The following is a 14,843-nucleotide window of genomic DNA, read 5'->3' as shown; positions in this document are numbered from 1 at the left end:
CTGTCAACACCTTATTCCAAAATGGCCGCCAACCCTTAAAAGCTGGGGCGAGTTGCACGAAAACGAGGTCATAACGGCCAAATGTGTTTGGTCTATAAACAAAATGTCGTAAAACTGCTGTGTTCTGAATAGCACGAAAAAGGTCTATCGGGAGGAAGACTGGAAGATATCTTTCCACAAATTTCCAAAAAATAAAGACCTATTAGCTGCATGGATTCGAGCTGTTCGAAAAGATGTTGGTCGCCACTTCAGGATATCTTCGCACACGAGGGTTTGCTCGAGACACTTCAAGGATTCAGATTTTCAGAGCACACTCGCTGGCAGAAGAAAACTTCATCCTACCGCTGTTTCTTCCATTTTTTCGTGGAAGAAAGATTCTCCTAAGAAGCGAAAACCACCAAAACCCCGGTATGTAGTCTCTAAAGCGGGGCCTCAAGTTGCCAACGAAGAGCTCGAGGTAAATAGTACAAGCTTAAATGTTGACAAGGTTGCCGGTTTAGAAATTGTAAGTCTATGGGGGTTTACGAAATATTTGATTCGTTATACAACTTATGTGACCCTGGTGAGAATGGCGAAAATATTCGTTATTGGCACTCGTCATCCACAGGCCAGGATAGAACTGTTCTTAGTGAAAATGATGAATACACAGAAACATTTCCAAAGCCTGGAAGACCAAGGTTACTGCATCCTAAGGAGGAACTTTTTATTACTTTGTGTAGATTAAGACAAGGTTTCGCAGAGGAACATCTTGCTCATCTCTATGGAATATCTCAAGCTACAATGAGCAGGATAATAATAACCTGGGTCAACCTTTTATATTTAAGGCTTAAGGATGTACCCATGTGGCCCTCTAGAGAAAAGGTAAACAAACACATGCCAGAGCAGTTTAAAGGAAAATATCCCTTGACTAGAATAACAATAGACTGCACCGAGGTTAAATGCCAAATGCCTTGCAGCCTTTGTTTAAATAGTGAACTTTTTAGTACCTATAAAAATAACACCACTCTGAAAGCCCTTGTTGGAATAACCCCAGGTGGGGCACTGTCATTTGTGAGCCAGGTTTACACTGGACACATCTCAGACAGGGAAATTGTTCTACACAGTGGCATTTTAGATCAAAAATTTGAGAATGGAGATTCAGTAATGGCAGACAAGGGATTTACAGTGCAGGACCTGCTCCCTCCAGGTGTTGGGCTAAACATTCCTCCATTGCTCTGTGTTTCTTCCAGTGCTCTTCATCAAAGTGTATCCTTTCAATGCTAAGCCCCCTGCTCATGTACACAACAAAGTCATTACAAAACTTCTTATGGTTTCTTTTTCTTCTTGACACCTTTCCAAAATTTGAGGCTGTAAATCTATACCTGCGTTCTTCAGTCCAAGTATTACAATTATGCTGACCCCTCGTATTTTCTTATATCTTTTTTGCATCAAGCATAGTAACCTTAAGTTCATCTAATAGTTTATTCTGTAGTATATCCAGATCATAGGGCAGATCTAACACAAAGTCATCATTCAAATAATCTTATGGCAGTGAAGGATAAGAAGGTTTGGAATTTGATGCTCTTGAATCTGGTTAAATTGGAGCTAAGTTACATGTAACTTTAAAGTTAGATTCCTGGAATGAAAATTGGTAAGATCCAAATGACCCTGCAGGACTTTCCCCAAACCTTGTGTCAACAGGGTCATTAGTGTTCAGTTCACAAGTTTGTACCAACCTCAGAGTTGGATCTATTTTTTGTACAGCCTCTACAGAATCATTTAGTTTTGATTTCCTATTGACTTTTCTTGCTTCATAAAGCAGACTTGTAATACCACAACTTTTGTGCTCACCCTCTACTTGTATTTTAGAAACAGAAACTTCCATAATATATTAGGATAGGATGAAATACCTTCTACCCGGGGTTGATGCCATCTCTGCAAGTTTGAGGTGCATACTGTTGAACAGTTTTCGTCTGCCTCATGTTGTAGTTCTGTGACACTTCTACAGTTATAAAGAGTGTACTAGCATATCTTCAGCATTAAAGCTAAAACGTGATTGCAAAAACCGGATTTCCCGGCAGCACACGAGGGGCCACAATTTGCATGAACAACCTCTCCAGAAATCAAGCATAAAGCAATAATTAAATTGTGAGGGCTTTCGTACCTTTTAAAGCTACGAAAACATTTGCAACGATAATAAAAGTACTGCTGGTCAAAGTTTGTGTGAATATCGTGTAAATATTCGTCTTCTAGGTAGGTTTTAGCCTTTTTAAAGCCTATGGGAACAGAATGATGTGCATGTTTATCCCCACCAATATGTTTCCCAGACTTTCCAATATGTCTGTCCATCTCTGCCCTTGTAAAAAGAAGCGCCTTTTCAAGGGATGATCCCCTGCCGTCCGATGGAATTTTCGGTTTCCTCTGTGTCCCAGGTGATGGTGTTGATGAGCTTGCCATAGCACTTGAGTCGTCCGCCGTTTTGTTAGAATTCGCAACCATACGGTAAAGCTTCCGTTTCGTGTAAATCATCTCGGGATCTGGATCGACAATATTTTGATCCAACCTTCTGCTTACATATTCCTCTACCCTGAAATAAAAGAATACAAATCATAATTCTACATAACGCACACAGCAAACGATCCTAAATATTCAGTAAGTCTTACCTTTTTACGAGCTGGGCTTTAGTTGACAGACCTTTGCACGAGTCGCCGCGACAGCGCAACCAAAACTCCAATAGCTCTTATCGGAGTTGAGCACGCGAAATCAGCGGTCTCCGGATGAGCTTACGCCAAAACGAGGCTATCGGGTCTAGCTCGCTCTAAAGTACAAGGAAGCAGAGAGGGAAATTAGTAGTAGCTTGGTATTTACATAATATTTTCTCGAGTTTTTAGTTTCTTTATCCATGGTGAAACATTTCATAGCTTTTGGGAGTCAAAACCGAAGTTCCAAAGCGGAATGCAAGGACTTATCATGGCATTCGCTGCCGCTGTCAAACAAGAATTTGCTGGCACAATGGCTCGTGAAACTGCGTCGAGAGAACACTCCGGTAAACAAAAACTCTTATGTCTGTAGTCAGCATTTTGAAGCTAATTGCTTCATAAAACCAATGGGAGGACAAAGAATTCGCTTGAAGCCAGATTCCGTACCGACAAAGTTTATATTTACTGTTGAAAAACCAAAGAGGAAAGAGCCCGCTGATCGAGCAACGTTGAACACAAAGAAATCAAAAATAGAGAAATCGCAGCAGCATTCAGCCCCCGAACCGATAAACATCGAAAACACCGATTTTAAATCTGTTTCAGATGGTATGGAAACTGAACATCTCGAAAGTGAAGGTTTATTTCAAATTGTAGATGAAAACTGGGAACATCAACTTCAGTGGTTTACTTGCCGCCAAGTGTTGCCACTTCTCCGTAAAATTATTCTCCCAACCATTTTTTATATAACTGATGACCCTGCAGCAGGTAAAACAAATCGATATAGAACTTATGCTTCGATATTCCCTTCAAGCAATGGCAATAATTATAAGGGACAAAAAATATTGCAATCTGTGTATCTTTGAGATATCTCAGCCTTCGTTGCTTCAGACCGTGCACTACCATCTTTAGCCGTCCCTTTGCGGAATGACAACCATTCTTTGAGTCTTTCTTTAGTAATATGCCGTGGGCAATTACCACTTATCAACTGCACTTTCTCCTCAGCGGAAAAAAAGGCCGCTTGTGGAAGATTTGTGGAACACTCCATAAGTTTTCCTCACTTTCTCACACAAATCTGATCGATGTGGACCCGATAGCCTCGCTTTGATGTTTACTCACAAGAATACCGCTGGATTGTTTGGGTGGCGTGCTCAACTCCGATAAGAGCTATTCGGAGTTCTTCAGTGTTGACGGTTTTCTTCCAGCAAGCGAACTTCCCGAAATATCTTCTTCGGTTAGTAAACGGGGTCCATATAAAGTATTTGCCATATTTTCTCTTCCTGACCGGAAGGGTACGTTACTAAATGATACATTTGTCGAAAACTTCTTAGTAGAAACTGTAAAATTTCTTAGGTTTGGTTCTTATGACCTCGTTTTCGTGCCACTCGCCCCAGCTTTTACCGGTTGGCGGCCATTCTGGAATAAGGTGTAGTGAGAAATGTTTGGCCCTCCAGGCGTTAATTACCGATACCTGGAGAGCTAAACAATAGCCGAGACTAAGCTTTGACAGCGTGGCAGACCAGATTATCGATTGAAGGATCGGTCACTCAAAACAAGGGGAGTGGATTGGCCCCATCGTTTTCAAATGATCCTCGCAAGAGAGCTGTAATTTAGGCAACAGCGTACGTTGGCACGAGAGAGAAAAACAAGGAAGACAGCAGCGTGGTACAAGTGAGTTTGCCCTTCAAAGATCAAACATCAGCAATTAAGAAGCAAATGCGTGATCTCAGTCATAAGATTGGCACTACACTACAACTCGTGTTTATCAGCAGAAGATTGGAACTACACTTCAAGCCCAGAGAAATCAAGTCTCCAATCATAAATGCGATCTGTAAACACTTTTCGGCAGCTCATGGGGATACAAGCCTCCTCAAAGAAAGCCAATTCCGCATTCTAAAAAAGTACCTAGGAAAATTAGACTGTCTTGTTTATGAGATGCTTTTCATCAAGCAGCGTAATCCTTGTCTCAGCACGCAGACCGATTCCATTTGCGCAAAATTCTTTGTTTAAAAGAACATTCCATTACCAATTGTCTTTTTAGTATTTAAACATTTTTTATCTTTCACTCTTTAACTTGATAATGACGTTAGCCAAATGTCGAGACGTCGTCAACATATTTTTTAATATGCTTTTACGAAAATGTTTTATCGCAATTTTTTATCGTTAAAGCGTAAGAAAAGCTTGAAAAAAGTCAGGCCGCGACGGGGCAAATTTTTATTTAAAGGATTCTTCTCGGCGGCGACGGCCACGAAAATGTAGCGAAACCAAAGATCTAATGAGCAGAGCAATAACACAACACGTGCGTTTTAAAATTTTCTACATTTCTTAGCTGTCCCACTGAGAACAAAAACGTGAAATCACTATGGTTTACGTCCACTTAGCAAGAAAACCGCGACAGCCTTGAATATAGTCTCGTTTTCACCTTGAACTAAACACGACATTCACATATTATGCAAAAGGGAAGATGACGCATCATCAGAAACGGTTAATGCATCGAGCTACTGGCGAAATTCTGAACCATAACCAGTGGAAACAAATAGTAGCCAATGCAATCTGATTGGTGAAAGCGACACGTGTCCTGCATCAACTGATTGGAGAGAGTATCTCCACTTTTCAAGCCTCAGATGATGTTTTTGTGAGAATAAATGAATAAATAACTCGAAGACAATCATCTCTATAAATACAGTCATTAGAGCATTGTAGAAAATGGTATGTTACAATTCAAAGTCAAACTCTAATCCAGATCCTTTCAATTTCGCTAATACTTCCTTTTCAAATCTCTGGTTTAACTCTGGGGTGAAGTGTTCCTTCCAGTTACCAACCACACCCTTGCAAAGAAACTTCGGTCCCTCTATCTTGTCTCCCAACGTGAAGCTTTGAACGTTCTTCATCATTCCTTTGAAGGTGCACTGTTCAGTTATTAGACTAATAACTTCTTCTGACAGCGGCTTATTGAGAAATTTGGAAATCATGCGAACGTTAGACTGAAGATCCTAAAAAAATAAATCATAGTAATAATAATGATATAGAGACTCATTTATTTGGCTCAACAATACTTTGCAGGAGACTTTGCATCGAGCAGATTACAATTTTTGAAAGAGAATTTTGCAGGTTTCCTCAATACTGGAATTTTTGGAAACAAAACCAGACCAAAACACTGGGAGTTACGTTCCCTACACTTTGTGAGAAGTGCGTAAACTCATAGACGTCTCCTGCAAACCAGTACAGAGGAGATACAGGAGACGGGGCCTACGGTGTTTCGTCTTTACCCGAGAAGCTTAAGACGTCTAACCCGATCTGAAGATGTCATAGCTAGCAAAGACAGCACGTCCCATTCAGTTATTTTTAGACCCTGACTGTTGATTCGGTCTGGGGCAATAATATCTTCCTCTTTTACTCGCACAGACTCTAAATGACATGAACTTAACTACGAGCACGATTAGCCCCTAAGCCCACATAGTTATTGCCAGTCAGACACATTTGAACAAAATCTTAACTCTACAAAGAAAGAGAGAAACGATGGGACTGAGGCGCACATAAAAGTATTACACGCCTTTTACGTGCGTCTCAGTCCCAGATTTCCCTGCGGCGCGATAACATCAAAATTTTTTTCAGTGATTTTTTTTGTTTTTGACTCGCTTTTTGACCACTAATAATTGTGTTCCATCTAACATCTAGCAGGAATTCACCAACGTATCGGACGCAAACATTCATTCTCATAACACGCGATCTTCCTCCTCAAAAAATGAACTTGTCAAAAAATAAAAAAAATGTCTTATCTACCATGCGCATCAAGCTGTGGAATGAGTGCCTAGGAGACCAACCAAGAAAATATTTTTGAACAAAACTCCATGATATTTTGTTTAGCATCCTGGCAAACAAAGTCTATAATCTCTCCTATACCCTCTTGGGTAGTGTATACCTGAGGGTTATTTTTAATCTCTCCTATACCTTCTTGGGTAGTGTATACCTAAGGATTCATTTTTAATCTCTCTTGTACCCTCTTGGGTAGTGCATACCTGAGGATTATTTTTAATCTCTCCTTTACCCTCTTGGGTAGTGTATACCTGAGGGTTATTTTTAACCTCTTCTATACCCTCTTAGGTAGTGTATACCTGAGGATTCATTTTTAATCTCTTGCATACCCTTAATCTCTCACCATGACCTGTATAAAGAAGGTTTTGTCGGAGTTAACCTTATATAGGCCTAGGTCTTCGATCATGGAGGTGAAATCAGCTTTACCGGTGCCGCTTTTTAGGCTATTTTTGAGTTTCTTCGTTTTACGTGTTTTAAATCATTCCAGTTATATGTTTCTGTAACATTTGGTCAAGAATATTTGTGGACCTTGTGTTAACGATTTACTGTTGTCTTCTTTAAGATATGTATTGTCTCTACAGAGAAAATAAGCTTAGCGTACCGCCCCTTAAGTTTTTTCGAATTAGACCCGTTAAGTTTGTATGAGACATTTCTCTGGACTCTTGTTTCTGGAAAATGAGCGAAAAAGTAGAGTTGTATCTTGAAAATGATTAGAAATGTAATCATCGGAAGTTGCGGTTTTTCCCATTTCATTCGAGGGGAGCATTATTAACTTTTCTGAAGCGATTATCGGATGTCCTGGAATGTTTAGCGAACACCTCATGCCACCAAGAGGCGTCGAACCTTGGCTTGACTTATGCAAATTAGCTGGCTGCTTATTCAATGTGCAGCCAGCTAATTTGCATAACATTTTTTTCCGACATATTCAGAGTCACATTACATTGAAATGCATTACGCATATTTTGCGGAGCTAAACAAACTCCATTTATCAAACTGTTCAGGATTTAATGAAATTTGATAAAATAACTAGTCCATTCGCACTTGTTGGGTACCAAATTGAGTATTTACCATCTCAGATCCAACGCACGCTTATGGAATAATTGCTAACAGGAGCACGGGGCTCCTGTTCCTAAGCATCAACCTCCGAGCAACTCGCGCTGGATTTACACGCGAAAATATTTTAATCTTTGCAGGTAAAAGTGAATTAAAATCATCTTTTGGAGCTATTTTAGTATATACTAAAACAGTAGGATGGGTAAAATTTCCGCACAACTCCATACTATTGTAAAGCAAATCTGTTTTCCCAATGGAATGTATTGTTTTTGTCATTGTTTTCTCTATCCAAGAACTGAACGCATAATGTAGTATGGAGCTGTGCAGAAATTTTACCGTGGGATGTTACAGCTCAGTGTCGGTGGCTAACGGTGAATATTTACCTTCACGCTTCGCGGCTCAGTAAATATCCACCGCAAGCTACTGAGGTATATAGTAGTTGACTATATAAACTTTCACCTGATATTTTCCTTTTCGACATATTTAATAGTAGTAAAATTTGTTTAATATTTTAGTAGCTCACAACACTACTTAAGATAAAACATGACCCGCGTTAGACCCAATGTGGCTATTTGCGGGTCAGCCAATGTAATATTGATTATCTGAAAGTGTAAATAAAAAAGTGTGTCAATGAGAACAGATGAAAGGTTAAGGACTCTGTGGTAAGCATACAGAAGTAAGAGGGAAATTTTCATACCTTCTGCAGGTCTTCATATTTAAGGAACAGAACGTTAGGATCATGTCTGTGCTTCCACCATCCAAGAACATGATCACTCCATTTGTTGTAAACTGCTGATTAAAGGGAAATTATTCGCCTGATAAGCACTCAAGCTGAACGGCAAAACAAAAGTTTTACACGTACTGACAATACTGAACATAGCTCCTGCGGGGAGCAAAAGATTTCGTTTACTACCTGATTCACGGATCAACGCTGGCGCACGGAATAACTAGTATTTAATTAAGGAAAAAGAAAAGGAAAATAAAAAGTTTATCGAACTGATAGCCTGCAGTGCTGGCTTATTATTTGGGCGAGTTACCGTTAAGAATCTCGTGATTTTATATTTAACCGGCAATGTTTGATTCTGGAAGTAAAGGCGGCGATAGGGGGGAGGAGGCTGTGAAAGGTCTACCATGACCAAGGTTCTCCTCCGTGATCGAAATAAACGCAATTTAAAAACATTTCATGTACTTACTTTTACCCTCGATAAATAATTTCGCATAAAATTCCCATGGTGCATTCATTCCGTTTGTGCCAAAGCTACCCATAAATTTATAGCTTGAGACTGCAGCATCCTTGGGGTTGCGGGCGACGTAGATATATTTACAGGTTGTCTTGGCCTCGTCTGTACTCTTAGGAATCGCATCATAAGACAGGTGGCTCTTAAACAGACGAGGGCTCGGCATACTTTTAATATCAAGATGAGTTGATTCTGGTAATAAAGCTTTCTCTATGTACAAGACGCGATCTCCAAGAACTTTATTACTGATTTCGCCATCGTGGTAAATCTGCCAGACAATTTCTTGAACCCAAGTGGTCCCTTAAATTAAATAATACATCGAGACAATTGTGTTGCCAGCAACGTCGGGTTTAAGATTATTCACAAAAGCTCTGGGCAATATTTGCGTATGCAATGCTTGGATAAATGAGTACATCGGCGAAAGCGATAAGATACCTTTGAGAATGCAGCTTTTCAAAGAAGAGTATGGGATTATTCGAAAATCTTTCCAAGCTCTGAGTCATACACTATTAAAAATTAGCTCACCTGACTTGGGGTAGCTGACAATAAATACATCATCAGATTTCGTCTGAAAATTAGTGATGAAGTCGCACAGCAACTCAGGACCTTGAGAGCCATACACAAAAAACGCTGGAATTCTAAAGCCTAGGATTTCAATCATTTCATTGGAGGTCCATTCCCCCTCACGTTCCTGAATGATCGGGTAAGACGCCATACTTTTCAGGAATTACGCCGAAACTGAACTACGGGAAATTTCGAAACGCGAAGGTGTCATTTGTTCGACAAATTTCCGTTATAATATCGCACTTCATTATTCATGCAATTCTTTAATGAAAAACGATGGCGCCCCACATGGAGTAAGGCGTTGTTTTAGAAAAGGCAGAATTCTTCCTTTAACTTAGCGCAGGTGGGGTCGCTAGTTTTATTAATGAGTCACCCAAACATTCAATATCCATCGAAGCAAATTTTTATACGTTGTAGAATTTAAGGAAGACGCTTGATTAGTGTGCTGATTCGCAATAACATTTATGCTATTTTATTTATTTATTTTCCACAAAACATTATCTGTAATTTAAAGGGAGGCTATCAATAATTACTGAAGGATTGAAATATTACAGTCAGTTACATATCAGAAAACAACACAAGTCTGAATGAGGCTAGGAACAAGGTAGAAGTGTTTTAAAATTTGGGTCTCTCAGACGATAAATCATCGTACTAAGATATGTATTAGTCTGTATTGCACTTGTGATGAACTCATATGAGACTGATTTAAAAAATTAATTAATCATATCGAATTATGTCGCGCGTTTTTGAGAGTGTCCACGAGGGAAACAGGTGGAGACTGAAATTTGACCGCAATTACCCCACAGCACATGCGATTAATAAGGGTAATTGAACCGCTCGTTCGATTTGAAATCACAAGTATGAATTCAAACCAAAATTGCACGACATGAGGTTCAATTACCACTTTATTACATCCATTTTGAAATCACCCAAATACGGGACTTGGTAAGTTAAAACATTTTGAAATGAATGAAAGTGATCTTCGCAGTGATGTGCACTACTTAGGCAGTAGTGAAAAACAAAAACATTTTATTGATTGCAGTACTGAGCCGGTTAGAAATTAAATTCATCCTTTTTTTTTTTGGGAGGGGGAGGGATGAAGAATAAGAGTTTTGGAAACAAAAGTTGCAAAATTTGCGACGATACTCTTTGTCTTTCATTTTCCTGCAATTAGATTGGTTACTTTGAACAATCCTTGAAATCTGATTGGTTGTTTTGTTTTTAGTGTAGCCCCCTCATTGGCTGGGGAAAAGATGCGATTTAAAGCAAAAAATGGTGCGATTCGTGAATGAATCGCACCAATTAGAGCCAATCAGATTACAGGGACCACCAATGATTTCAGAATGGGTGTAACAAATAAACAAACTGGGCTGTTCATAACTAATAATGTTCTGAGATTTGTTTTAAATTTAATAAGAATTTAGTTATGCAACGTGGGTCTATTAAATGACTATGGATTATCCAGAGACGTATCTTAGAAATAAGTCATTTCTTTTTCTTAATTATTCAGTATTCCACTAAATGGTTAGGGAATATTCGAGACAGACGCGCGATTTATGTAGGCGCGAGTGATTTAGGACCAGCACACGCGAGCGAGGCGTTCTCCCTCGTGTCGCGTGTTACTCATATTCTCGCCAAATGTCTGCTTCACAGGCCACTTGAACATCAGTTTTCATTCTGAAACATTCGTTCTCCGCAAAACTATTTGGAAAGAACATGGTATTGTTCATAGAGATTATATCTCAAATTCAAACTCCAATCCGCTTCCATGTAATTTTGCCAACACTTCCCGCTCAAATCTCTCAGTTAGCTCTGGAGTAAAGTAATTCTTCGAGTCTCCTACCACGCCTTTTCGTAGCAGCGAAGTCCCACCATCGCTGGTCGCGTAACTTGAAGCATTTTTCTTCATTCCACTGAAACTGCACTGTTTAGCAATGCGACAGAGGACATCCTCTGACAGCGACTTGTTGAGGAAGTTGGCGATTATTCTAACATGGGAAAGAAGATCCTAAAGCAGATTTGATCACATTTGTTTAAACAAGTTTTTAATACAAGTTTTAAACAAGTTTTAAATAAGAATAGCAAATTACTCACAAATTCTCTTCCCCATTTGTAGCAGAACATCGCAATACACTTGGTACAATTTGGTCCGTTCGCGTAGTTACTCTAAGTCGACCTAGTGCAACCTAGTGCGACACACTGTGCTGTATCGTGACAAAGTGCCGACCACTGGCACCGCAAGTGTCATGCGACAAAATATTTTTCTCGGTCAGCAAAAAATTTTCTGGATTTTGGAAAGATTCTTAGATTGTAAATTATGTTCGATTTTCATAAAAGTTATTTGTGGATGTATGAATTAAACCATGATTTGAAACTGTTTTCTCGATTTGACAAACTTTTCAAAAGCGATTTGTCAAAAAGATATTGATTTGATATATTTTTTGGGATTCGCAAAATATTTTTGGATTTTCCTCTTTCGGTTTCCGCAATAGGGTCTTAAATCATAGTTTTTTTCTCAATCGGTTCCTTAAATAAGAAAACAAACTACGTGAACTAGCCTATCTGAATTTAAATCACTGTAACGATTTAGGAGCCAACAAACCTTGTGCATATCTTCATATTTGAGAAACAAGATGTTCGGATCATCTTTCTGCTCCCACCAGCCCAGAACATGGTCATTCCAATGGTTAAATCCAACTGATTATAACATAGAGAAAAAAATTTCATTCAGAACAAGTATTTCCATTTCAAAGTAAAAAAAGAAGTTGTTGTTCCTGTTCTTTGCGAGTGACTTACAATAAGGGTCAAAAATCCCAAGGACAGTTGCCAAATATCATCCCATAATTTCTTGACTCCATAGATCTATGTCTAAAATTTTCTGCTATTTCTGCCACAAATTACTTAAAATTTTAGCTCTGAGAATTTAAAAGCTATAAAGAAAACAAAAATACCGTTGGTGATATTTTTTTCCTTCTTAACATCATTCTGCTTGAAAAAGTATTGATATTTCAAGGCAAAATTCCTGTTTGGTCACTCTTGGCAGGGTGTGTATAACAAACCCTCCTGTACTCCTTTATTGTCAAGAAGTAAATTCTTCCTTTTCAGTTGGATAAAATCCAAATGAAAGAAAATTTGGGTAAAAAATTTCTTCAAATCTGCTAATTGAACACCAAGACACAAAAGTGATCTGAAATATGAACTTCACAAATAGGCAGAAGAAAATTTCAGTAGGTGGCAAAAAAAGACTCAGGTGTTCCACTATTCTCCTAAACAAACACAATGAACCTAGTTAAGTGTGTTCTCCATAGTTCAGAGGTAAGAATTGGAGTGCACAGCCAAGAAAAACATGAACATTAACAACTCTCTTTAAATTACAGCAAACTTCAGTTTCTTCAATCTCACCATTTCCTTCAATGAACAGCTTGGCACAAAATTCCCAGGGTCCACTATATCCATTTCCAATCAAATTTGAGCTTGTAATGAATTTGAAGTATGACACAGCAACATCTTTAGGATTGCGGGCAATGTAAATATATTTACAAGTGGTGTTATTGCTTGCACCTTTGGGAATAATTTTGTAAGGTAAGTGTGTCTTAAAAATGCGAGGACTTGGCAAAGAGTTGATCTCTGAAACTTGTATTGGAAAGTGTGGCGAAGTTAGAGTATCTAGGAATGCAATTCTTTTAGAAATTGAGTCACTGTTCACTTCTCCTCCATTAAAGATCTGCCAAACAATCTCTTGCACCCAAGTTGTCCCTAAACAAACAAAAGCAAGTTTATTTCAACTGTAGTGGATAATTGATACAATTTATTGCAGTGCAGAGATATATCAATAAGGTATGAGAGAAGACTTTAATTATTACGAGCAAAATGTTAACAAGGCTGAGGAAGCTGGAAAAAAGTTTTTGAAAAAAGTTGATAACAAAACATGCTTTGTGAAAAAAAAAAACTATTACCTTAATTTTGCAAGACAACAACAAGTCCCTAATAACAGTTTTCTGATTGGAATTTTTAAAAATTAACAAAAGATATGAATAAAATGATAATAAAGGTAAATAAAAGTGATAATAGGGGGGTTGTAGTCTCCTATGCAGTTGTTTGTTCAAATTTTATGCAATAGGCCTCCCCTCCCATCCACCCCCTCCCCCCTTAGGAAACAGCTGCTCACATCTATGATCCACTTAACTGATTTTAGTCTCCTTTGCCACCGTTGTTTGGTTTTGTCAGAATACCATACTTATATCACTATCAGTATTTAATCTCCTTATCATTTCACCTATTTTCTTGTGAGAGAGAACGCGCTGCGTGACAAGATCAAACAACTGCAGCGAAGGAGACTAAATTGATAGCGTGATAGTCCCGAAGGTAAACCGTTGTTGAAGCCATTGGTTTTTTATTACTAAGTAAATGTTTGCATCATGAAGCATGAAAATCCTGTCCTCAACAAGTACCAGGCAACATACAACATCTCGTTTACAGTTCCTCACCTGACTTTGGATAAGACGCCACAAAAACATCGTCCGTTCTCGGATGGAAATCCGAGATGAAGTCGCTAAGTAATTGTGGATCGGTTGTGAAATAAGATGGAATTTTCACTCCCAAGACTTCGAGGAAGTTTCGTGACCTCCATTCCCCTTCTTTTACTTGGATGACTGGAAAGCTGGTCATGATTTCGAAATACTCTTAGCACTTTAGTTACTATTATGTGCAGCACGAACGATTACTATTTTGCCCAAACTAGAAGAGCGAAATCTGGGGAGAGCGAAGGGGGTCTCTCAAGAAAATCTAGAATGGCCCTGAAATATGGGATGCTAGGACTGTGAATTGCTCATTATTAATAGAGGAAACTAACGCCTTTAGCTAAAGGATAACTAATAATGGGAAAATAGCTCAGATCGTAATAAGTTTAGTTTGAACTAACATTTAAATCAAAGTCAAAGACTGCAGTAGGTGACGTAAATCAGGAACGACTTTGATTATTTTTAGTACAATCAAAACCATAACAAAATTGTTGAACGTGATTGGTTCTCACCAGCCCAATTTGAGCACTAATAGTACAGGGCCGGGTTGTTCAAAGCTGGGTTAAGATAACCCAGGGTTAGTGTAAAATTTTATTTAAGATCTGAAAGCTTGAAAAAAAAAATTTAGCTTAAATCTTTTTGTCCTCAATTTGTTGATTGAATGCTCTAAACATAAATGAAGAAAATTGTCCTCAAACAGCTTTTGAACAGAGAAGTATAGAAACCTAGATTAAAATTTAACAGTGGGTTAGCGCTAATCGGCCTTCGAAGAACTGGGCCCAGGCGTCATACTTGTAATCCGACAGTGTAATTCAATGTCATAGAACAGTTTGACACATCATGCCTGTGTACGTGGAAAGTACACGTCATGTGCGCGCGATGTTGTCGCGCACGTCGCCGAGTTAACTTTTGTTTTTTGTTTCATGAAAACATATAACCCATATCTTATTTCTTCCTCGAATTTTGTCATAGTTTTG

General features: G+C 38.7%; 2 protein-coding genes across 2 annotated transcripts; both read right to left on the bottom strand.

The window, feature by feature from the left end:
- Positions 1-2,963: 2,963 nt before the first annotated feature.
- On the bottom strand, positions 2,964-3,845 carry LOC136279713 (uncharacterized). The gene is made up of 2 exons (XM_066163666.1): positions 3,537-3,845; positions 2,964-3,438 (listed from the first exon to the last, which is right to left on the bottom strand). Exons 1-2 carry the CDS (start codon positions 3,721-3,723, stop codon positions 3,317-3,319), a joined length of 309 nt encoding a protein of 102 aa, XP_066019763.1. The 5' UTR covers positions 3,724-3,845; the 3' UTR covers positions 2,964-3,316.
- Positions 3,846-4,580: 735 nt separating this feature from the next.
- On the bottom strand, positions 4,581-14,070 carry LOC131795579 (uncharacterized). The gene is made up of 8 exons (XM_066163551.1): positions 13,834-14,070; positions 12,749-13,102; positions 11,949-12,043; positions 11,083-11,354; positions 9,308-9,498; positions 8,738-9,082; positions 8,242-8,336; positions 4,581-5,668 (listed from the first exon to the last, which is right to left on the bottom strand). The coding sequence occupies exons 1-8, from the start codon at positions 14,012-14,014 to the stop codon at positions 5,390-5,392; spliced, it is 1,812 nt and encodes a 603-aa protein (XP_066019648.1). The 5' UTR covers positions 14,015-14,070; the 3' UTR covers positions 4,581-5,389.
- Positions 14,071-14,843: the final 773 nt, after the last annotated feature.

Source organism: Pocillopora verrucosa, chromosome 3, assembly GCF_036669915.1.
Source record: "Pocillopora verrucosa isolate sample1 chromosome 3, ASM3666991v2, whole genome shotgun sequence".
NCBI classification, from domain to species: Eukaryota; Metazoa; Cnidaria; class Anthozoa; order Scleractinia; family Pocilloporidae; genus Pocillopora; species Pocillopora verrucosa.
The sequence above is the reverse complement of the archived record's forward strand: the minus strand, read 5'-3'. Positions and strand labels throughout refer to the sequence as shown.

Excerpts from the sequence above, each read along its gene's own strand:
- LOC136279713 (XM_066163666.1), bottom strand. The coding sequence starts at position 3,723 with ATGGAGTGTTCCACAAATCTTCCACAAGCGGCCTTTTTTTCCGCTGAG. Across the intron at positions 3,439-3,536 it reads GAAGGCTGAGATATCTCAAA|GCAGGGTCATCAGTTATATA; the intron begins GATACACAGATT and ends GTTTTACCTGCT.
- LOC131795579 (XM_066163551.1), bottom strand. The coding sequence starts at position 14,014 with ATGACCAGCTTTCCAGTCATCCAAGTAAAAGAAGGGGAATGGAGGTCA. Across the intron at positions 11,355-11,948 it reads AATATGAAGATATGCACAAG|GATCTTCTTTCCCATGTTAG; the intron begins GTTTGTTGGCTC and ends AATCTGCTTTAG. Across the intron at positions 5,669-8,241 it reads AATATGAAGACCTGCAGAAG|GATCTTCAGTCTAACGTTCG; the intron begins GTATGAAAATTT and ends TTATTTTTTTAG.